This window comes from Augochlora pura, chromosome 3 (assembly GCF_028453695.1).
Source record: "Augochlora pura isolate Apur16 chromosome 3, APUR_v2.2.1, whole genome shotgun sequence".
In the NCBI taxonomy this organism is placed as follows: domain Eukaryota; kingdom Metazoa; phylum Arthropoda; class Insecta; order Hymenoptera; family Halictidae; genus Augochlora; species Augochlora pura.
This window is the reverse complement of record NC_135774.1, coordinates 8,258,070-8,282,903: the sequence shown is the minus strand read 5'-3', so window position 1 is coordinate 8,282,903 and position 24,834 is coordinate 8,258,070. Positions and strand designations below refer to the sequence as shown.

Here is a 24,834-nt window from a genome sequence, read left to right as displayed (position 1 = left end):
GAATTTTTACGAAGTCCCCCGTTGAAATCAAGGTCGAATCTTTCTCAACGCACCACAAAGGCGTGATGTCGACTCACAAAGACCCCGCGAGCGTAAGATTCGACCCGGATACGGACACCGGGACTGCTGGGCAAACCAGTCCTTGTGGATATGTACCGTCTAATTGACGTTCACTGCCTACATGTATTGTATCTAATTTCACGATTAGACAACTTCCTTCGAGAATATGCGTGAAACACGAAATGCGTGGACATCCGAGCTAGGTTCCTCAAGGCGAAAGTTGAAGCACTATAATCTCCGGAGTCTTTTAAATAATACCAGTCATTTAAATAAATCATAACCCCAGACATCCTTGTATCATCGAATCCAACATAAAAACGTTCTTGGAGGCTTTCGTGTCGCATAACATTGACCATACACGTGCTCTTTGAGAACACTTGCACTATTCAAAGCAAAGACAGAAAGTATGAAGATATTATGTGCCTTTCATTTCAATTAATAAAACTTACTGCATAATTATTGTCTGCTGAGAGTTGTTCAATTTTAAATACATTATATTGAATTATTTTAATTATATCTTAACTTAATTATTTTAGTTTTAATTGTATTTCAATTTAATTATTATAGTTTCGATTATATTTCGATTCAATTATTTTAGTTTCATTTATATTGCAATTTAATTACTTTAGTTTTATTTATATTGAAATTTAATTATTTTAGTTTCAATCATATTTTACTTTTCATTATATTCAATTACAATTATATAATATCTAATTACACTGCATTTAACTATAATTTTAATAATGCTCAATTGTAATTACGGTAATTTGGATTTGTACTTAAGTCAAATTTATGGTATTTTAAGAAATAAATTGTTGTACGAAATATTTGTAAATAAACTGGTCAATGACTTATGAATAATCTCCGTTCTTCTTCTCAGACACTGAAACACGACTTATCAATAATTTAATTACGTATCTTATTAATTGGATAAAAGAGTATCATTTCACTTTACACAAGCAAAATTCATAGTTCATACAATTTTGATACCGACATTTATACAACCGTTCGACTTCCTCGTCGAATTAAAAGTAAAACTCGTTGTAATTCTTAATTTCTGTACAGCTTGTTCAATTCTGTCTACTACGAGCACGTGGAATTCTTAATACAAGTATCGCATAATCCTGTAATCTCAGTACTATACATAGTATCGATATCATCTTAAATCAATTTCCTTGGCGGAAGCATAATTCAGTGTATCAACCGATCATAATCTGAGCTCGATACCCAAGAAGCCAGTTCCTGTAGCCAATCTAATGATAAAAGCAAAAATCGAGCCGCACGTCCGGCGATTATTATCCAGGAAAAGTTTCTTTATACGCATCCACAATCGCGAATAATGGAAACATATCGCTGCAACGTAACTCCGGCACGATGTCGACTTTCTCGCGGGAACGCAGCAACGCGTAATGTACGCTACTTCACATGGAAGAATTTAATGTTTTTGTTACGTTGCATTCAACGATAGCGCAATAACGGCTGAAGTTCCATCGGACGTAAATGGCAGAGATATGAAAAAGGGTAAGGAAACGGTATTACGTGCTTCTAGGAACAAAGTAGTTTTCTTTCGACTGCGAAGTTACGATGCCAGATGTCGATGCTAGGGTTACTTCGAAGTCTTGTAACTTTGCAAAAAAAAATTACAGTCAAGTTTTTTCCTTTTTTAATTAAAGGAGAAGGATCGATCTTCACTCGGCCGTAAACGGAATATTCGAAAATCTTTTAGAAAATTTGTGCACTTCGTCGAACTTGACAATTTTTTATATGACTAACATGGTCTTATATTTAAGGGGTTATAATGGTAAAGGGTACAACAAATATAAAATCCAAGAAAATTGTCTTAAAACAGAGATTACAAGCTTTAATTTAAAAAATGGATCATCATCCTACGATAATCTTTCACGGAGTTGTCGACAGTCAAAGTTGGCAATTTTCATAAGAAATTTTTTATAATTTATTCTATAATTAATCTGTATTCATTTTTTTCAAATATAATTCTTTTCTCTAGCGAAGTTATACTCTATTTCATTTGTGTATGTCTACAGTGGTATTTTCCAAGTTTATATAGAAAAATCTTGGTTATATTTATTTTCTTAAATAAAGTTATATTTGTTTATTCTCTTAAATGATGTTATATTTATTTACTCTCTTAAATAAATCAAAATTGCGTCAATTTTAAAGCGTGTCGTTTTAAACTATATCGTTTCGTCTCGGAGTGTGTTTGAATGAATGACTCGAGATAGGGCTGATAAAATAAAAAAGAAATGAGACGCACACGTGGTTGGAACGTTTCGTTGAAACGTACATCGAACCGTATCAGCCGGGACTGGGACAGATATTGAATCTACGCAAGATCCGTGTCGTTAACTATGTATACAGGCGATACGACGCGTTTCGCGCGGCGCTGCGGAAAACCTTGAGAAAAATAAACAAGTTGAGACCGAGCCAGCCGGGAGTCAATTCCAGCCAAGATTATTCTATTTAGGTAAATACATACTTTTGCATATTAAACAGCCGCGACTGGCGAACCGTTGCAATCGGAGATAAACGATTTAATGGGATCGCAAGCGCACACTTCGCAGCGGATTCGCATCAACAAAAATCAATTTTTGAAGTTTAATACTACAACTTCCAGATTTGACGAAATGATGGATTTTGATCTTTTTTATTTTATAATTAGAGGAGAACTGCCACGAATGGAGCACTTGTTTCGGACAATATAGCAAAAAAACTAGGCTATCTAATTCTGGTTTGAAACATTCGAAAGATCGGTTCTTTCACTATAAGAACACGTAGTGTTAATGAGTTTCTGCTATGTTTACTTGCTTTGGTTTTAATTTGTTTAACACGTTCACGCCGGGGCCGATTTTCATTTGTTTTGCTATGAGGCGGCGCTGAAATTAATATCGCGCTTCATCTGGCGGCGCGTAGTTATTGCCTGTTCAGACCTGCATACGCGTTGTTTGTTGCTCTGCAGTACAGTGAGATCTTATTGTGCAAGTATTGTAACTCGTGCCGTTTTTTCATCCTGACCACAAATTTCCGACAGTAAGTATAATTAGAAAGGTGATAGGGCAGTTTAGTGCGGGTCACCGGTGGGCCGCGCCGCCCGATGGGACAGTTTAGTGCGGGCCACCGGTGGGCCGCGCCGGCGTGAACATGTTAAGAAGCGCATTTTGTACCATTTATCGATTGGTTGTGTTCAATGGAATAGACGTATTCATGAATGACATAGTGTAACAAAAGAAAGTAATTTGGTATTAATTTTATCAGTACTATCTTTTTATTCATACAAATTGCATAAATCTTCTTTGCAATAACACAGTTTTGAAATAGTTCTCAAATGTTTAAGAAAACAATTTTCTTGATTAATACTATTCTATACAAAAGAGAATTCCTCTGTTACCGGTATTTAATGGAAGAAACGAACAATTTATTTTCTTATAATACTTTATGCATATCATATCTATTTTAACTAAATAAATTTGATCATCGATGCAGGAGAAATTAATTTTATTAAGATGAAAAGTGCAACGTAGTAACTCTATATAATTTATTGAAAATTGTTCGATCGATTAATTTTTCTTCTGTTTGCTTTGTTAATGTGATCTGGCAATAGAAAATATGGATCAGAGATCGAACCGGGACTTTAAGCATCGATCGCCCGGCTCGAACGATAAAAAATAAACATGCGGCGGATGGTACGCTAGAAATTAATGCGTCGATGCACCATCGATCCCATTCGGAATGTGGAATGAATTCTACGAATCCATTCAAGAAGGTCTACTTTGACACCGGGGACCGACGATCATGAATTATCGATGCGCTGAAAATGGGAACTTACGTAAATTATACGGGCCGCGGTGGTTGGCACGACTATAAAAATGTTGTCGAATGTTCGATACGCCAATGGGTCTGTTCGGGTATACGAGCAAACAGTTTTATGAACTGTGCAGCGAAGTATCTCTCGGATGAATATTTTAGTAACATAATATGTACGTGGAAAAATGAGAATGAGGAAGTTCGTTGATGATAGAGTTATAAAAAATTGCAGTTGTATTACTCGAGAAATTATAATTACAAAGCAATTGAAAAATTTGATGTTGCAAATCAACCACATTGTAATTCGATCACGTCGAATTCGTAATTCAGGTTTCCATTCAATTCAATTACAATGTAATTCGTAATAGTAATTGAAGGTCAATTACAAAATACTGAGCAATTAAATTACGTTTATTACGAATTACAATGTAATTGAATCACGACGTGGTTGAATTAAGATTACGAATTATAATGTAATTGAAATTACGAATTAAAGAGATAATAAATTAGTAGGCAATTAGTGACAACTGGAGGTCAATTACTAAGCAATTAAATTATGTTCATTACGGATCACATTGTAGCTGAATTGAAATTACGGATCGCGACATGTCTGGATTAAGATTATGAATTATTATGTAATCCAATTGACTTATGAATTAAAGACATATTAAATTAGTAGGTAATAATAGGATAAATTGAATATACGAGAGAAATGTATCTCACTTCTTCAAAGTTCTTGGCTGTAATATGAAGAAGAGTGTTTCAATTACATTCTACTCCAATTACATTGTCTTAAGGTAGTTGCTATTAGTATGAATTATCACTACAAAGTAAAGATAATATAAACTTCAAGAAAGGGCTAAGTGTATAGTTTACAAGACAATTTTTCGTTTGAAGTCGATAATAGATGTTGTAAAATACACTTAGCACATAGAAGATTAGAATGGAAGATTTATTTTCTAAGCCGACGTGTCAATTTTAGATCACTCCATGTATACTTCAGTTTTACTCTCCTGACCTTGTAGAATAGTAGATTATGTGACATTTGATATTTCTTATCTTAGCAGAATGGTTAGCTGTCAAACCTCTTGCCCTAACACTATTGAGAAATCGAAGGTTGGATTTGCTTGCTCCTCTAGGAGTCTCATGATTTCTTTGTATGTATATACAAGATTAAACGTTCGGTAGAAGAGTATGATGTTACATAGCAATAAGAAGATTAAATGTTTGATAATTAACACGTTGCGTGTCAAATATCAACTCTAACATTTCCTACGACACGAAGGTAAAATTGAACGAAAACGAAACTAAAAAATAAAAATTTATTAGAATTTGTTCAATAGATTATAATAGAAATGAATTTCGAAACCTGGCTAAATATTAGTTTTACTCATGTATCGAATAATATATTTTCTAATGTACACGTACTGAAATTAATTATCTAATATGCACGTATAACAATACATTGTCTAATATATTTATATATATAATAGTACATTATCAAATGTATATACATGTATAATAATAAAGTGTCTAATATACATGTACGACAATTAATCATCAAATATACATGTATAATAATAATTTGTTTAACACATATGTATTATGTCATTTTATCTCAACATTATAAACAGACATTCAATAGTAAAAACATAACAATTCAAAATTATAAGCTTAATGTAATTATTTAATTTTTTAAAATTTCGCCGGCTTCAACGTGTTTAAGATCCGCAATAACTTAGTTGCCAACCCAATACAATAATAAATGATTTATTCTCTCGCATCTAACAAAAATTTTTGTTATTTTACAGCCTGGAGCATTAAGACAATTTCTACCAATTCTAAAAACGTCATCAAGTAAAATTAGTACGTTCGGCCTCGAACGCCGGTAAAACACGTCAATATTCCCCAGACCAACCCACCTAAAAATCTCATCCAGCGTACAATTTCTCTCGCGATTACGTCAACGTTCCGCGCGATCGATTCTGCTAAAAAGAATGCGTGTGGTACCTTCGCGTATCTGTCGCCTCCTGACAGGCGGTGGTGCGCCGGTCCGTCGTCTCCTGGCGTAGGTGTGAACCGGCACGATCAGCCTCGGCCTCGGTATAAGGAATCCACCTTGATTGTTGCCACTCTGATTCACCTCGGACTCGCTGTCCGTAGTGTTCGAGCTGCTCGATCGCCTGGACTCGGAGTCCTCTCTTCCGATCGACGAGCTCACCCTGCCGCCCTCCAGCACACCCTCCAATTGAGAGATCACCTCCGCGTAGGGCTGCCGGTACCTCTCCTCCTGTTCTCTGGTAACCTTATTCCTGCTATTTCCGGTCCAATTGACACCGCACTCGCGCCAGCTGGCTTCGTAAAGCAGCTCCATGGCTCTTCCTCTGGTGGCGTCAGGGTCTATTAAGAGTTCTGGGTCCTCCAGGACCGCGCGACCAGGGTAACTCCTCACCTTCATACCTCCGAATCGATCGCCAACACCTTCGATCTACTAACCGTCTGAACTAGGGTAAAGATCCCAATTACCGACATTGTCCCTTGTTTTAACGATAATCGCAATGATATGACGAAGAGTTATGAACGACTAAATTTGAATTTAATATTTGATGGTATCTCAAGTTTAAGTACCTATTATGAAACGATTTTCAGAGGTATATGATTATCATTGATTTTATTATAATTGAAAAGTATTATTTTTGGATTTCTGCACTACTGTTTTGTAGATTCATGTTTTTAGATAACGTAATGATAATTTAAAGATTTATTTAACATGAATGCAAAACGAGCATGTACTTATTATGAAACACTGTTTCCTTTGCGTGTCACCTTGTTTCATATTCATTCACCCTAGCTTGGAACTAGCTTATTAATTGCAAACTGTCTGTTGAGTGTAAGATGCTTTTCATGTGTCCCCAGTTTCGGTATTTTTCTGTTAATTATTCTAGTCTACAGTTTTCTAATTTGAACGAACTTATTATTAAAAATATTCCTTCATGTATAACAGTTGTGTTAGGTTGTGTTTTATATATGTTCCATAGATGGGGACAATAAGAAAATTTAAGTACGCAATATGGAACAGTAGGTTCTTATAGCTGATTATTGTATATCAGTATTTTGTAAGCGTATTTATAAAATACAATGTTCAAAAATGTAGTTAGAAGATTTACATTCACTTTCATATGCTCTAACTATTTTTTAGCGTATTATTTGCACTACTCTCGCAAGAAGGGGAAAATAATTAAGTGGTGTTTCATAATAGGTACTTTTACTTCAATAGCTTAAAACCATCTAAGTAATCCATTAATTCATCGTCAGCGTACATTACAGCTGAGAATGTATACTCTTTAATTAAATTGTTCTAAACAACATTTTTGATCTTCCAAAATAAGAAATTACAAATGAATGAAATCATTTTTAAGTAGGTGAAAATAAATAAATGAAGTTACATTTGAAACTTTATAAAATATATAGAATATTCTAGCTTTCCATAAAAGGTAAAAGGCACGTGACTTTTCAAACAGTTTAAAATATCCTCAGAAGCAGAGACCAAAAATAACATGTATATCACAAATTCAATAAGAGAAAATTAATGATAGAAAATTGACTTTTATTTACATGAAAAATAGCAATCATCGAAATCTAAAGGAAATTTTGTAAAATGTAACAACTCGAAAAAATTAACTTTTACGAGTTGTTGTTGTTATCAATATCCATTATAAATGACGAAAATAGTTTCTAGTTATAAATGACCATTATAGTTATCGAAAATTGTTTCTCTTTTACAAAGAATGAGTATCGACGACGAGAATGTTAATTTGTTCCAGATAATCATTACAATTGGTGAAAACAGTTTTTACGACCACTACGTATGTATATGGTGCTATGAATAACGATTATTGACGATCAGAATTATATTTTGGTTACTTCTGATTCTTGGAATTTCGATTGTAAAGTATATATGATACAATCTAATCTAACCCATAACTCTCTCTAGAAGTGGGCAATTTACAGAAGAACGTAATGTAAACATATTTACTTCTTACAAGAGAAGTTTGTAACCAGAAATTTTCCTAATACTTTGCAAGTATGTTAAACATAATCTGACATAGAAATACATATTTTAACAACGGCAATAATTAGATTGTAAATTTTACGCATTTATAAGAAAAATGAGTAGATCAAATACAAAACTACGAAGACGTTACGTGAATTTAAAAATATTGCTACTTAAATTTAAAAATATTGCTATTACTTTCAATATGTTGCAATTATTGGAAGAGGAAATGCTTTTGCATTTAACTTATATATTATAATATATTTCTTGCAATTGAAATCGACAATTTCAATTTTTCTATGACGATATTTCTGTTTTTCTATATTCCTACGTCGACAATTATTGCTTGTAATTAAAAACAATTTTCGATATCTATAATACTTATTGCCGATTTTCGTGTAAAATAAACATTTTCTGCATTTACTGTAAGAAAGAGGAGTAAGTTAAGAATCTATTTCTTTCTGTAATAACGTTCATTATAGTTAGCAATTTTACATTGTCTTCAATTATCTTAATCTTTTTACTAGTTCACGTAACACCTACACAATTTATATTAACAATTATAGTTACTAGTAACTAAAAAACGTTATCTCGTTACCTGTAACGAGTTGATATCCTCGTCAACGATAATTATTCTTAGTAACAAAAGAAAGAATTTCCGTCATCTGTAATGATTATTGATAACCAAAATCTATTTCCGCCATTTATTAAGTTCATCGAAAATCATTTTCAGTAAAATTTCATAGTTATTCTTCAACTTTCTTCTCGTTTTGTTTACCACTAGGCCGAGGATTTTATGCATTTCTGTCAAATATGGCTAAATCAAATACAAAACTAAAATGACATTAACCCCTTGTCGTACTTACAATCCACTTAAATAAGTTTTATCCGCAGTCTAGTTACACCGCTTATGGTCTCTGCCGTGAAGTGGCAAATCAGTGATTAAAGATGGCAGATGAAGGAATAATGATCTTTGACGTGTCGAGAGGAACTTGGGACCCTTACCCTACACTCCGCGGTACACACTTCTAACAGTCGGGCACTGCCGGAGATTGTTGCTCAGGGACAATAGCCAGCTGACTTTCATCGAACGGCCCGACCTTGGGCATGATTCACCGCGCGCTGCCCACTTTCTGCCGGTTTTTGCGCTTTTCACTCGCGAACATAAATTACACCGGACGCTTATTAATTATCACCGGTGCACCGAGTCACGCTCGCCGGTATCGGCCGGCCCGCGGACATGCTAACTTCCTACCGCGCGGACCTAACCGGCTAAGATTTACCGTGGGAACGGGAAATTCGAGAACCCGCCGCGGATCTGGCAGTCATCCAGCCAGAAGATCGATGGACACTCTTCTCCCGCCCGGATCGCTTCCGTCTGCGCGACGAGACCGCTCGGTTTATTATATCGAGACCGCGTTCCGCCAGTGAATCACTCGGAGATCCTGATGTCCCGATCCACGACTTGTGGATTCACGGATCTGCCACGCCGGTCCCCGGGTCACTCGACGATTGACAACTCTTTTTCCGCTTAGCGAGTCGATTTTCGCGACAACGACCACATGGAAGTTAGGCTCTCTGTTTAAATGCCCATTTCTGCGATCTTTCTAACTCAAATCGACGATCAAGTATTGGTTCAACGATACTTTTATCTTATTGGTTCTACCTTGTCTTCGATTCTTCTTCTTCAATTGTCGCAACTGGAGTCAATCTTTTATTTTAAATACGAACGTCGGCCAATTTCTTAACCAATTAGAATAACCGTTCTTAACCAATTAGTTCGACAATCTTCTTAAAGTATTGCTTCGTTAATTTTCTTAATCAGTCGGTTCAATGATCTGTATAATGTATTGACTGAACGTCCTCTTCTTGGTTATTCTCTTCGAAAGCTAAGTTCGAGTTCAGAATGCAATTAGCGCAACGAGGAATTCCGAGTTACAATTTTTGAACACTTGGTGACGTATCCGCGTGCTTCTTAATTAAGTCGAGCTAATTCCAGGAAGCTGCGAGCACAATACACGATGGATTACGTATTTTTAGTTTCTCTGGAAATCGTGATTCAGCCAACTCTTCTGGATCAAACGGAAATCAGTCTCTCAATTTTCCACGGGAGTTTCTGTTATCTCTACGATGGATCTTGTATCTTGTTCGTTCAAAATGATGCAGAAACTGTCTGAAATTATAAAGTTGATTCTAAGATGCTATGGAGTATGTATTTGTTTCTAGTTCCACCGTGTACAACGTCGTCCTGTCGATTTTTAACGAATCGGTCCTTGAATTAGAACAAGATTTTCAGTGATCCTTTTCGTGGATTCTGTCCTCGTTCTCCTTAAAATGGATGCAAACTCTGTTCTTAAGTGGCTTAAGTGATAAAGTTGTTATTCCATCGATCTATAAAAAAATAGCAATCGATTCGAGCACAATTCCCAGTGATCTTTCTTGCTTCTCATGCGAAACGAGCGAAACGGTGTTTTCGAGCCGGTACAATTCCAACCACCTGTGAGCTCGGTAAAGAACGGCACACGTATTTTTAAATCCGTAAATTGTGATTCGACGAATCTCTAGACAAAACAAGGATCAGTCTCACAATGCGAGCATAATCTCCAGGGATCCTTTTGGCTGCATCGCTCTTACTTTTCGAGGAAAGCGAAAAAAGCACTGCAATGTAAACCGTCATCCGTTGATTCTTTAAATAAAAGAAAAATCGGTCTGTCAGATCGAACAGAATTTTCCGTGATTCTTTCGACAGATTCTGTCTTGTGTAAGAAAGAGAAACGATTTCTTTTCGCAGCGTCGGGTCGATTTCAGCCCGCCGTGAGAACAATAAACGTTATAGTACCTATATTTAGATCCTCTGCGGTGTAAATCGTGATCCTTGGTTCGAACGGGACTTCGTGGTTGCCATTACGCATGAAATCATCGTTTCATTCCGAACGAGGTTTCCAGTGTCGACGGTATCCGATATCTTAAAAATCCGTGGGCAAAGAATATCGCATTGTCAACACGTTCCCCCGACAGATCTCTCGATCTTCGATCGAGCGCGACCCGTGCCGGCGCTGGTACAGCAGGAACTACTCAAGTCGGCCGTGCGCGGTCACAGCGAACTTAGGTTTCCCAAGAGTGGCCCGGCCGGTTAACAAAGGTTGGAATAATAAGATCGATAGATCGATCGACCGGTTGCGCAATGAAATCCAGCCGCGGAACAACGAGAAACCGGGGTTCCGTTTTCACTAGCGCGAACGATCGGCGCCCGCGCTTCCGTTATCCGATGTCGGTCGAGCCGGCAACTCGGCTGCGTTCCGCCGGAGACCGCGAGGTTCGAAGGGACACCGATCCTCTCACAAAGGACAATGCCTGGGGATCCTGGCGTCGCGCGAACGAGGACACTACCAGGACCACTCCTTCGAGACTGACGCTCACTGACAGCGTCCGCGACTGGTGAAAAGTACGCCCGCAAAGACCGTGCACGAGAAACTCCCTTCCCCGCTGACTGCCGATCCCCCACTATGCCCGCCGCCGTCGAGAGAAAGGACAGCGGCTCTCAACCGATCTTCAACAGGACCGGCGGCAACCACTCCCACGTACAGTGACTCCGATTAATGTTCGGACACCTTTTAAAACGTTATAATGTTTTTAGAACTGGACCAAACGACTTGAACATTCTTTGACGTTATTGTTATCAAGCGGCGTCAAAAGACGCAAATTTTATATGTTAAAATTGTTTATATTTTATATTTCCAGAACTGATTTGTTGACTTTTTCTGTAATAGTTGTTAAATTAATTCAGTGATGTCACACTACTCTGGCTCATCGTGGATCTAAAAATATGCATATCGTATATCTATTTCTACCATGACGTATCCATTCAGTCCTTAAGAAGGTTTATTTTGATTATTAATAATGTTGTATTAAATTATGTTATAATATTTATTGTTCTTATTAAACTGCCGACTCTTTTACAGAATAAAAATTATATTTATCAATTCCAAGAAATATGAACTGAATAAGGAGTTCTTTCTTTCTTTATTAACTTTAAATAGATTAAAAATGATACATTAACATTTTTACATTCTCACTATGTATCTACTATTTTAAATTACAGCTATTTGAGTTTTTCATAAATGCATAAAATTCGAGGTCTAATCATTACTAAATTATTGTTACAATTTAAATTATCGTCGAATTTATGTGTAATGAAGTATTTTATTTTAATGACTCTCTAATTGCAAAACAGTAACAAATTAGTTTTCTTTCGTTTTTATTTAGCTTTAATTGAACAAAATTTATCCATTTTTAGAAAAAATAATGCTTTTTTATGCAATCTCAAATATTGAATATTTCAGTAATTACTGTATTAATTGTAATTTATAAAAGCTGCAAACTTTTGGCTGGTTTTGTAGTTACGAGAAAGAGAGAACGTAGTACACTACTCGCGGAAACATTCGAAGAGCCTTTTTGGTTTCCTTTTTTAAATACCAGGTTTGTCCTTTGTGTGCTGGTTTATGGGTATCCTATGGTTTATTGCTGCTTATTATGGAGATCTTGAGATCGTTTAAATATAGCGATGAATTAAGACGACACGAGGCATACAGATTAACTCAATCTTTTGATGATCTATGATTTGTAATTTTCCATTATTGCAACATCGATTTCATGCAATTAACGCATACAATGTTAGTTGTAGTAATAAATAATCTAATTTCGCAATTTAAAGACATTGTATTTCAATTACCACTTTGTAATTCAATTGTCAATTATTTTAATCGCGAGTATAATTCAAGTACAATGCAAGTGAAATGCAATGTAATTGAAGTAGAATGGGATTGAAATACAGTTCTTTAAACAACAGCTCAGAACTATAAAAAAGTAAGATACATTTTTCATGTTTTGTCCCTTCTGCGTACTTCTTTCTTCTGTTATCATTTATTATTTCTTAATCCATACTTTTAATTCAATTACATCGTAGTGTAATTTAGTTATTTAGTATTTTGTAATTGTACTCCAGTTACAGTAACGAATTACATTGTAATTCAATTGAATAGAAATCTGCGTTGCGAATTACAATGTGATAAAATTATAATATAAAGTAATTACAATGTAAGGATAATTGCTTCAGTAATTAAATTGTAATTCTGCACATAACTGAATACAACAACATAGTAGCTATTGAGTAAAACCTCAATATTAATGAAAACATTTTTATAATTTTTGTGATCGAGAAAATTAAAGATATCGTAAGCAATTAAAGGAAACAATTTTTTCTATTCACGATAGTAAAAAAATGTCAATATCAATCGCGATAGTTAATCAATTTTATAATTCTAATAATCGACTTCAACAGTTAAAGAAGATGTATATATTATTTTCACAATGACAGTAGAGTAATCCTTCAATCCTTTAAAAAAAAAGAAAATGCACACACAATTTACCGAAAATTGCAGAACGAATCTAAATTCCAGTATAGCGATTTAAAACAAGATGACTGCGAACGGTAAAATATAAAACGAGTTCGAGGATGCTGATGATTTATTTACACAGATTTTTCGACGATGCGGTGCCGTAATCGGAAATGAAGAAAATTAGATCTATTATTACGTGGATGCTGTAATAGTCTTTCGGCTGCAACTTTCGATTCGTATATGGTTTTTACTGGTACATTAATTTCCACGTATACACACATATCGAACACACGGTCTTGCGTGACAGATTGAACATGATGTCCGTGAATATTAGAGACTTATTGCGTAAATGATTCGTGCCGCATGAGTTCTACGTTTTACGGCTGCAAACTTGAATTGTCGTTAAAGTTTCATCACGCATGTAGACCTCTTTTTGCGTCCCCTTGTCATAAGTGATTGTAAACATATTCTGGTAATTACTTAATATTGGATTTGCATTGATTTAAACCAAATAACAATGCTCTATGAATATTCAATTAACACGCTATCTGAAAGTCACGCATCGAACCGGACTCGCACGTCTAGCGGGGGAAAATCAGTGAAATTTGAACAAAAACACTTTGTAAAAATATTTGATATTCTCAAAATTGACGATAAGATTTTGATAACAAGTATATAATTAGAGATTATTTTAAATATACAGTTGTTCGGTGTCAATCTGCGAAATAAGTATCAATACCTCAAGCTACATTCTCTCTAAACATTCTTGCACACTCCTTAATTTACATATTTGTTAAAAAGCAGAAGCCACAATAAAAGCATATCGCATGTTACATAATATAATCAATCAGTTAAATGATAAATATCAATATTGTTCAAAATTATAGCACAGACTCGACATAAATATAAGTTTTCACGGAGCAGCGTTATATTAATAGCCGATTTTTTAAATTTATATTAATATCTTTTTATTATATAAATTTTATTATATGAAACAAAAAAATATGAAATAATACACGATAATACGACTGCTATAAATCACGAGGACATATAGCAAATTATTCGTTCACTCGAGTACCGGTTACAAGCGTTTCTAATTCTGGTAGAATCGTGCAAACACAGTCACGTTGTTATTCACGGATAAAAAGCTTGGTCGAGATCCAAAAAGAAATCGCGAAAGCGAAAGACTCGGCGATTATTGAAATCAATTATCGCGTTGCACTTGAAACTCGTTCACGAGATACTCGCGCTGATAGGCGGCTATCCTTTCTCTTAATTTACTCGTTTGTCTGCTCCAAATCATAGCGAAATAATACACCGCAATTATGGTAGGCCAGATCGGGAGATACATAATGCTCGGCGAGCGTCTGACCAGCGCTGCCCAGCAGCACAAACCGAAGTGGGACAATCGCGGGAGTCGTTTTTCATTCTTTTCGATCGACGCGTCGGTATCTTTCCCATTTTGTATTATTTATGTTGTCCCGTTACCCTGTTCACGTGTTACGGAATTGTTACAACCGTTCGTCGTTTTTCCGGCGACGTTTGATCCGACATTTTGAAGAACATTGCACGGTTTCCAAATGTCCGGGGTGAAATTTTGAATCGGTCATGGTGTACGCTTATTGTTTTAAATGTTTAAATCTTTAACTAACACTGCGAATCTTTAAACAATTTTTACTTCTTATAGACTATTCTATAAAGATTAGAATGAATATTACTGTTATTCTATTATTATTATTATTGCGATGAATTTTTATAGAAGAATTAAACGTTCGTTTGGCTCTTTTTTGTTAAAAAATTAAATTAATATCTGAAAATATACATACATGTTTTCTTGTGTTTAAACAATATATAAACACTATCAATACATAAAGATCCGCACTCTAATTACAATAATTATTATAAAAATATTACAGTGCGTTGCATAACTATATTGTCACCATAATGTTAAACAATGACGTTCAACAAACTTCGAGGTACGTTGAGATTAATTCGTATAAAGAATAATCGAAAATAAATAGTGTTACACTTTGATAAAGTGAATGGTCAAAATTGTATCTCGTGCAATTTACGAAAGCTGTAAACTGTTCGTGTTTATTACAAATTACTCGATCATTAGTTGTACAAACTCTGGCTTATGATACGCGCGTGATTATGGAAAAATATTAACGAGATCAAAACACGACTTTCCTGTATGGTATACATTTACGTGCAAATGTGTACGTGATTACGGAAATGACCGAGTTTCCTATATCAGGGGAAATAAGACATTGGTAATATTTAATGCGATGCGCCGTAACCTCGTTAGCTTTACACTCTCGTTTCATCTCCGCTTTTAATTAATTGCCAACGATAAGATGCCTCGCTGCTTTTATTCTCGCATTATTGCCTTGATCGTGCGCCCATTTATAGCACAATTCCTATTGAAAACAAATCTTACGTTTTTTTACGTTAATATCGTTAATATGAGTTTTATCAGCTTTCTTTCACGCATGTTTCATTGCGCGTACTCCATTTGTTACTAATGAGATGGCAGATCTTTATGCAAAATGAGTTGTCTTTCTTTCCATTTGACAAATATAAGGGCAAGGTCTTTTATTTATTCAGAAAACATTTATCTCGTCGTTTCTGTGAAATCATCGGATAAAGATATGCATTGTTTCAACGAAAATACAATTTCACTTTCTCATAACTTTTTAATTTATATTTCATGTCTTTATCATTTTCTAATTTTCTGTTTATCGTATGCACGAAATAAAACAATACTGCAATACAAACAATACGTACTATAATTGGATAACATGTATAATCGTGGAAATTTCAAATTTTGATCAAATTAATGTTTGTAATTTTCACATTTTTAATTAGCTTTGATATTAGAACTTTTATAGAATCGGTGATGCGACATCGCAACAAATTGAGCGTTTGAAAAATTAATAGAACATCAGACACGCAGAGCACGTTAATATCGAACCGATGCGTTAATTGCTATGCTATTACGGTTCGCGAACTTCCGAGAGAAAGGCCAGTGATCCTCATTTCGCAGTTAAATCATTTTACCGAAGAACATAACACTCGCCATTAAATTGATCACTTTTTAAAAATGTTTTTACCTTCTCTAGACCAGTAACTTTCCAAGCGAATTGCAGATTAAGGAAAAAGTAGTCCCGACAAGCCGACACGAACATCATTAAACATAAAAAGCTTTTGTTCAAATTCAAATGAGATATCGCATAAATGCTTGACTCGTATTTATGCGTAGACTGTTAATTAACGGTAATGCTAGAATTTTCATTTCGTTAGAAGTTCGTTAACGTCTTATAATACGAACTTACGATACTAGTGTCACTCGTTAATTATAGAAACTGTAATTAGGATGATGTTTTCTGACAAGCTAAAATTTAAAAAAAAAAAAGAACAACATCGATCACGCTGAGACTATATCTCATTTCCTTGATGCTCCGTAAAAAAAAATTGACGCATAATTGCTATTTAACGTTTGTCGATCCTCCGTTTCCGGATCGTTACATCGCGTTTTAATATGTCGTCTATGTTATTACAACGAACGTTAATGAAATAATGGACTGTAATTAACTGGCTGACGATTTAACGAGTCTGTGCAATTTGCATCTCGTTGCTTATGTATGCAACGGAATAAAACGAAAGTTTCGGTGGACGTGTGCTATTTTTATTCCCGGTTTTTACGTTCAATACAACCTTTCGCGGAGGAAATATTTTTTCTCTTCGAATTTCGATTACATAAGTTCGGTTCGTAAAATTGAGAGGTTATATAATATGGTCCTAGACGAACACTGCGGAAGTTGAAAATAAAATTGCGAGTAGTTTCATATGTACAGATTGTTTCTAATAAATTCAGATTGTTACAAGATTATATGAAATTTTTATAGCTGAACTGTGATCATTTTTATAGGAATTTGTTACTTCGGGCAAAATTTTATGTATCTCGTAAAACAACGCTTTTTACGTATTTTAAGCTTCTAATACAAAAATTTATAAGTAAAATAGAAAATTGAGAAGGTATTAGAAGAATTTAACATTTGATATTTCTGATTGTTATGTAATATTATGTATGTAAAATGGATTTTAAATATAAAGTTTTTCATTATAAAATTAATATTGCAATTAACTAATATTATTAGTATAATTATATATCATAATATCATATTATAATTATAATTAATACATAGTGTTGTATATACTATATAAATGTAACATTGTAAATATAATTATTAGAATGCGGATCTTTATACAAAACGAAATACATAATTATAATTATTGTATAATATATGTACAATATCGCAATTCATATGATAACGAATGAATTATATAATATTTATATAATGTTTATAGAATATTTATAATGAAAACGACCACATATCACAGGTTGAGTCGCTATTTGAATGACATAACTCTATATTAGATAATCTTGTAAACATATAATCCTCTTTACATCATTTGCCATCTTCGAGAGTATGTTTAATCATTTTCCATGAAAAGCATACCTTAAAGATCATTCGACCTTTACATTTACGTGACTCTGCTCTGTATAGTAATAACTAGATTGAGAATGATAAAAGTGAGTAGAGCAACCACGAAACAGTAAAAACATTTAAAGAATTTGAAAATATCATTGTACTGTTGTGATCTCAATAACATAATTAGAGGAAGAACGTAATGTGTGTGCAGCTTTTTTATCTTGCAGTTAACCCAGACAACATTGTTGTGCATATGAATGAATAAAGATCTGTGGATCTCTATGCTTTTTCTAATTTTCACAGATTATTTACAAAAATAGCATCAACGAGAAGTTTGCTTTGTCAACTAAACAATTATTCACTGTAAAACGAAAATGAAACTGCTGTTACACTTTGTTAATGGCATTCTAAGAATTCGCAAATTCCATAAATGAATGATAATACGGAGTTTAATAATAATATTATTGTTATGTCGAGATTGACAAATGCACCAACTAAGAAGTTGTATGTAGAGACAATAGATGAGACAATGTATGCGGAGACAATATATCAGATAATGTATGTAGGACAATATGTACAGAGACAAATCAGTTCAGTTTGATAGGAACGGTTATGTTTTCGTCGATTCCGAAGTGACGTGAATCGTTACAGTTGTTTTTACCGTAACATGGACACTAACGCATTCACATAAAAGAATGTTGAAAGCATTGAGTAAGTATCACGTGTCCCATAACGTCAATAACACAACTCGGAATACAAATAGACATTTGCTTGCCAAAGCAACTTCTGACGTAAATACGAAATCAAATTTTCGATCTCGCCATATGCGCGCTCACGATGATGCAACGCGATGCGTACAATGAAAGAAATGATGTGTACTTCGACGTAAGTGTAATTTCTTCGGTTTCATTTAGTCGACGCCATAACGGCACATTAATGCGCAATGGCTAAAGGAAGTATGTATTCGGACACCTTTTAAAACGGTACAATATTTTTAAAACCGAACTAAACGATTTGAATCTCTTTTTCAAACGTTCAAGAGACCAATTTATTGTGCAATCAGTATAATTTTTTTGGGAATTTTGCTATTACTTGAAATAACAAAAAAAGGAAAACAATAAAATAACATACGTTTTTTAACTTTTTCATTTGAGCCTGTAATGAAAATTTAAAGAATGCGTTTTGTAAATTTCAGTAATTTATGTGCACATTGAATATTTTATTGAAATTAGTAATTAAAAAAATTAGAAATGCTTTGATATGTATATTAGTAGGCATTTGTATGAAGTAATTGTATAAGAGCGTATGCATACAATACATATACATAATGTATAATGAACAGAAAGCCTGTGGATCTTCATGCAAAGAAGCAAATAAAAAAAAAACTGTATTAAATGTAAGTTAAATAGGAATGTATTTTTCCTGATAATAATTTTAACGAAATGATAATAATATGGAAATATTTTTACATTTTTTACCATAATCATAAATCACGTCCGTAAGCAAAGTGACAATGTTTATTCAATCTAGAAGACGACGACATTATACATCAGTATTCCTTATAAAATTTCGTCTACTGTGCAACGTCGAATCATTGTCTATTTTTGTGCAAAATTAGAATTTTCATTATACATGAATACATCAAGCATGTTGTAAGAAATCATTACTGACCAGTAATTTGTCTTATGCTTGCAACGGATGTATTTACGAGCTGGACGAGAGCGATTTTAATTCCTTTAGACTTATTATAAACATAAGTATTAGTTACACGAGTATTTTAGCTTATAATGACCCGAACAGTACTTTAATACGAATTCACATTGCATTGTACACAGGGTGTCCCAATAGTTACTTACAATTTGAAAATGTGAGGTATCCGAAGCCATTTAAAGTAACTTTTTCCTTTGCGACAATTCAATCTGTGTTTATGAGTTGCTGTCATAAAACTGTGACCAATGAGAGACGACCTTAGCTGGCGCAGGGTAGCCGAGCCAATCAGCGCAACTAGGTTCTATTTGCTCGATTTTGTATTGGTCAGTGTTTTTCGTTAATAACTGCTTAACTATGCCTCGGAGAAAATTGTTGTAAAGGAAAAAGTTACTTCAAAAGATCTCAGGAATTCCTTATTTCCCCATTACGAGTAACTTTTAGTTACCTATTAAATTAATATTATATAATATAGTAACCTATATAGTTTCGGTAGTTTATTACAAAATAATATATATTAATATTATAATATAACATAATAAATATAATACTAATATAAGTAATAATGCCATTAGACAGATTGTACAAATAAAACGCATTAAAATAAAAGAAATGATACCGAACAAAGTCATGAAATGACAAAGTGAATCCGTGAATCCGTAAATAACGAAGTTCGGGTAAATGAAATATCTTTTGGATTCAACTAAAATGGAACAATAGACTCAATAGTTCAGTAGAATAGAGTTGGAAATAATGTAACAATGTCTTAAAATCTTCCGATATTTGCACTGCCTTCGGTTGCATTTTTGCCGAAAAATGCATCAAAAATCCGCTACATCGGTCTCCTTATTTCCGCATCACCTCTCTCGTCGCAACAAACGTTCGTTTCCTGGTCAGAAGGTTCGCATTCGCAACGATTTGCGCAATCGTTACGCGACAGGATGATTCGAACGCGACGCGTTTACACAGTTGGTTTAACAGTGCTCGGGCGCACGTTAAATTTCGTTCGATTACAAAACACGCATGATTCAGTACGCACAGATTTAATTGTAGTAGCGCACGGCCGTTGCGCGGCCACCGTATAAAACGCGCCGTCACCGGAAGTAAAAGGGAATTCCGGGAAATGAAACGCGAATTTGTGAAATTTCCAGACGATACGATCGTGCCGCGCCGGCACACCGGCTCGAGCTCAACATTTAAATGCGAATTCTTGCCCGGCTATTGCGAAATTATTGTTCACGCGGCGAACGCATTTACATTGTTGCGCGCAGAGTTGAGCGCTACTCGAATAACTCTTCATCTCGATAATTATTCAAATGATTTTACTCGCGACTCGCTATTTACTATTGCCTTATTTTTGAATAAGTTATTTAGGAGTAGTTCGTGAATAAAATGTTATTTATTGTTGCAAATGAAATTAATTTATTTCTGAGTCATTATAGGAATTTTACACGCGACATTGGATACTTTTTGGAGTGTCATAGTCTTTAACTATATATAACAAATTTTGAAGGATTTTTTAATATTGTAAAACATTAGTTTTGCAAGCATGCAAAATAAACTTTTTTAAATTAAATTGTAATTATTGAACTACCAAACCGTTGAAAATGAGCTGTTTAGTTGGTTATAGTAGATATACAAAAGTATTTAAAAAAAGAATTGTAGTTGAGAAAATTGATTTCTCCACTATTTATTTTGCAATTGTTTCAAACCAACACGATCTTTTTTGTGGCGATGAAATATTCAAAAATTTGAAAAAGTAAAAATGAAGGATATAAATCTAAAATAATATTCCACATTTTTAGAAAATGCGGCCACCCTAAACTTGGCGGAATTAAAAAATTGAAAGTGTAAAACTGTGGTTCTCTCGATGGGGTCATGTATAGTGTAATCTTCCACGTGTTATCTTTCTGACAACAATTAAACTAAACACTCCCCAATGTTTAGTAAACAATCTTAGATATAGCTCGAGATGTATAAACTGAATTAATACACAGCTATCTAACAGTTTCTTATTTTTGTGTTTCAAGCATTAATCGCGACATCCGCTGAAGTGTTGGAATGCAAATAAATGCATATACATGCTGCCTTTCAATTTCCTGGAAGTCGACGTATAAATGTTATAAAGTTTACGGAATAATACGTAAAAATTGTCGGAATAAACGAAATAAAAGCCTGTGGAATTCGGTAAATATAAGATAATATTCTTCTCAGATCGCCTGGCGATGTTTAGTCTGGGTTTTCTTTTAGTGCGTTCCGTATTACTTATCAATGCAGGGGAATGTAGCTTATTTTCAGCAACATTATATTTATAACTACCGACAAGGGAACCGGTTTTCGGTTGAAAACGCGCAGCCTGAATCATTCGGTTCGGGTGAAAAGAATATTCATGAATCATGCGTTGGTCGGGCTGGTTCGTGGGATTACAGTATAAGCTCCATTCGCAAATTCCCCTATTTTTGAAAAACCTGTCGTACATTTTTTATTCAACGTCCGAGTAGCGTTCGAATCGAATTAAAAATTAGTTTCCAAGCATGTTACGAATTATGAGGATTGCTAAAAAAATATTTTGTACACCTTCCTGTACATTTTTTAAAATAACGCATTTTTCAAAATTAAAAGTTAATATCATTCGAAGACGTTTGTAAGACATAATTAATGCTTTATAGTTAAACACGTATATTTTATGAAATATAAATTTGTTCAATTTTTTACGATTTAAAATTATAAATATATATTTGGTACAATATATTCATTACAATAAAATGCTTTAAAACTGATTATATTCACGTTATAAAAAGACAAATGTATATTTAGTAAAATATTGTATATACAATTTATGTAAAATAAATTGGTTTAATCTTACAATTATTTCTCATTTATAATTACAAATGTATAATTCAGCCATAGAATTAAGACATTATATCGTGAATAAAATTTTGTAGAAAGGTAGATATAAAATAGATGAAATATAAAACATAAATAATACTAGGATTAAAAGTTCTGAATTAATGTACATATATATTGTCTTAAAATTTTTATAATATACATGATTAGTAGTATCTACTATTACATTATTATTAAGTATAATAGTATAATATAATACTATACTATCATTATTACTTTTATATTATTATAGTATTATAGGGTATTATATATTATAATATTAGTGTATAACATATTCTATTATAATATACATCGCATCTCTATGTTAATAAAAGTGGCATATCATTACAATAGAAATGGTGTTCTTACCGTCAAAATATTATTATTGTTAATGCAATTGTAAGTGAACTGTGTGTATTTCTGTATAGGTAAATGTGTCGATTATGGAGCACAAGTGTCGTCTACAGTAGTCAGGTTTGGCCAAGAACTGGTTAGAATTTATACATCAAGTAACAGTGATAATGATGTGGTACAACATTTTATAACTACCAGATTACCTTGCCTTATCGTAAAAGAAACATTACTGCAAATAATAATATGCGGACGTGAAACAAGTTGGCGTGAAGAAACACGCTGCCAATTTAAATACCTAACACCTACGGAAAGACATGCCTGATAAATTGTGAAAAGCAAATTCTTTCGAAATGAAATCTTCATGTAACTCAAGTGAGATAATAATAATAATAATAATAATAATAATAATAATGATACTAACGTTGATCCACTCACGAAAAATGTTTAAATCATCGAAATATTGCAAGTAGACTACTGATTTTGTGCATGTGTGACAAAAATGGTTAGACCAAATGAATCGTTGAAAGCTAAGATGGTGTAAATTAAAAACATTAATTTCTGGTTAATGATCGAATAATTAAAATTTTGTATAATGCAATAGAATACGAAATTGTTGCAACTCTTATATGCAGGGCATTATCAAGCTTTAACTTATAATTATAAAAGAAAATCGAATAAAATATTAACCCTTAAATGCATGATTTTTCCTTTTTAAATACAATAAATTGAAACAAGTAGTTACTTAAATATAGATTAAGGGAAAAATAAAGAAAAAAAAATTTTTTTTCCAAAAAGTATATTTTAAAAAAAAAAAAAATTAAAAAAAAAAAAATTATGAAATTATGTACGGAAGAAAACACTGATGTAAATATACATCATCATGCATTTAAGGGTTAAGCCTTGTCGGACGTTAGATATTCAGACTTAATGAATAATGTCACATGGGACATACGTCGGATAAAGGTTAAATTAAATATAATTTAGTAATATCAAATTAACCCAGAAAAAATTTACTTATACTATTTTTGCTTCAAACAGCTCAAACATAAGACCGTAAAAACATTCAAGAATTTCAGAAATGCTATTGCATTATTTTCAACCCATTAATGAGATCAAGAAATAAAACAATCGTCTATGTAACTTTTATATCATGTAATCACTGTAGACAATTTTTATCTTACACGCCAATTCGCAATTTGAGTCACAAAAAATAAGAACAATTAAAATGGAAAGAAATTCTTGCGAATTACTTTCAGGTAATTGTTTCGCTATATGTATTGCATTATTAAATAAAAATTTGTCTAGCACTCTGAAAACTACCAAAAAAGTTGCAAATGAAGTAATCTTACAGGCTGCACGTGCCTTATGAAAGCTTACGAATCGACGATTAGGCTAGTATTCAAATTAAAGATAATCGTTTCGAGCGTTTCCTGTATAGAGCACAGTTGGCGTATTGTTGAATAACAAAAATGGTTATGATTAAAAAAAGCGATCGAAAACAGTATTAATTATTCGGATTAATTACTAAGTAAAGTTATTTTTAATAGTATGACTTAATCTAAGATGGATTAATGTGTCATCAAATTATTATAATGAAATTTAAATATCATCATAATTACACCATTTATTAAAAATTGAGTGTCACGGTTCGTCGGAAAATTGTTCGAGTTGTTTAGAGAGTTTGTTTCACGTTAATTTCATAACTATACACGAAGAAGTGTGATATATTGGTGAAAACCGCAGGGAACGTGGTTAATGTGCCACGAGTTCTGTTTTGTAACTTTAATTTTTCGCAGATCTGTCATTTTTAGTGTGTATTGTGTTGCATAATAGAGCAAATTGCATCAAGATTTGCTAATGATGATCACCTTCCTACTTGCACTACGTAATGAAGCTCCAATACTTTCTCAATTTTGCAACGACCGATTGCCATTTATTTCCAGAGGCATTAGAGCATTTAAGAGCATTTTAATCGAATATTTTATTCGAATAATGTATTTGAAAAATTTGTTTTCACATAAATCGAAAAAGTAAATAGATAAGAAAAAATAAATCT

General features: G+C 33.5%; 1 protein-coding gene across 4 annotated transcripts in view; it reads right to left on the bottom strand.

Annotated features, from left to right (window-relative positions):
• For (cGMP-dependent protein kinase for) overlaps positions 1 to 24,834 on the bottom strand; it is a 158,858-nt gene that overhangs the window by 46,928 nt on the left and 87,096 nt on the right. Inside the window, exons 1-2 of one of the 4 annotated variants that reach the window (XM_078176489.1) lie at positions 8,942 to 10,564; positions 5,893 to 6,386 (exon numbers count right to left, since the gene is read on the bottom strand). The exons of 2 other annotated variants lie outside the window; for them this stretch is intronic. In XM_078176489.1, coding sequence (XP_078032615.1) covers positions 5,893 to 6,340 — 448 coding nt within the window. In that variant the 5' untranslated portion in view covers positions 6,341 to 6,386; positions 8,942 to 10,564. Of the gene's footprint in view, positions 1 to 5,892; positions 6,387 to 8,941; positions 10,565 to 24,834 lie in introns of those variants that run through there. One more of the 4 variants, XM_078176488.1, reaches the window with a different exon arrangement.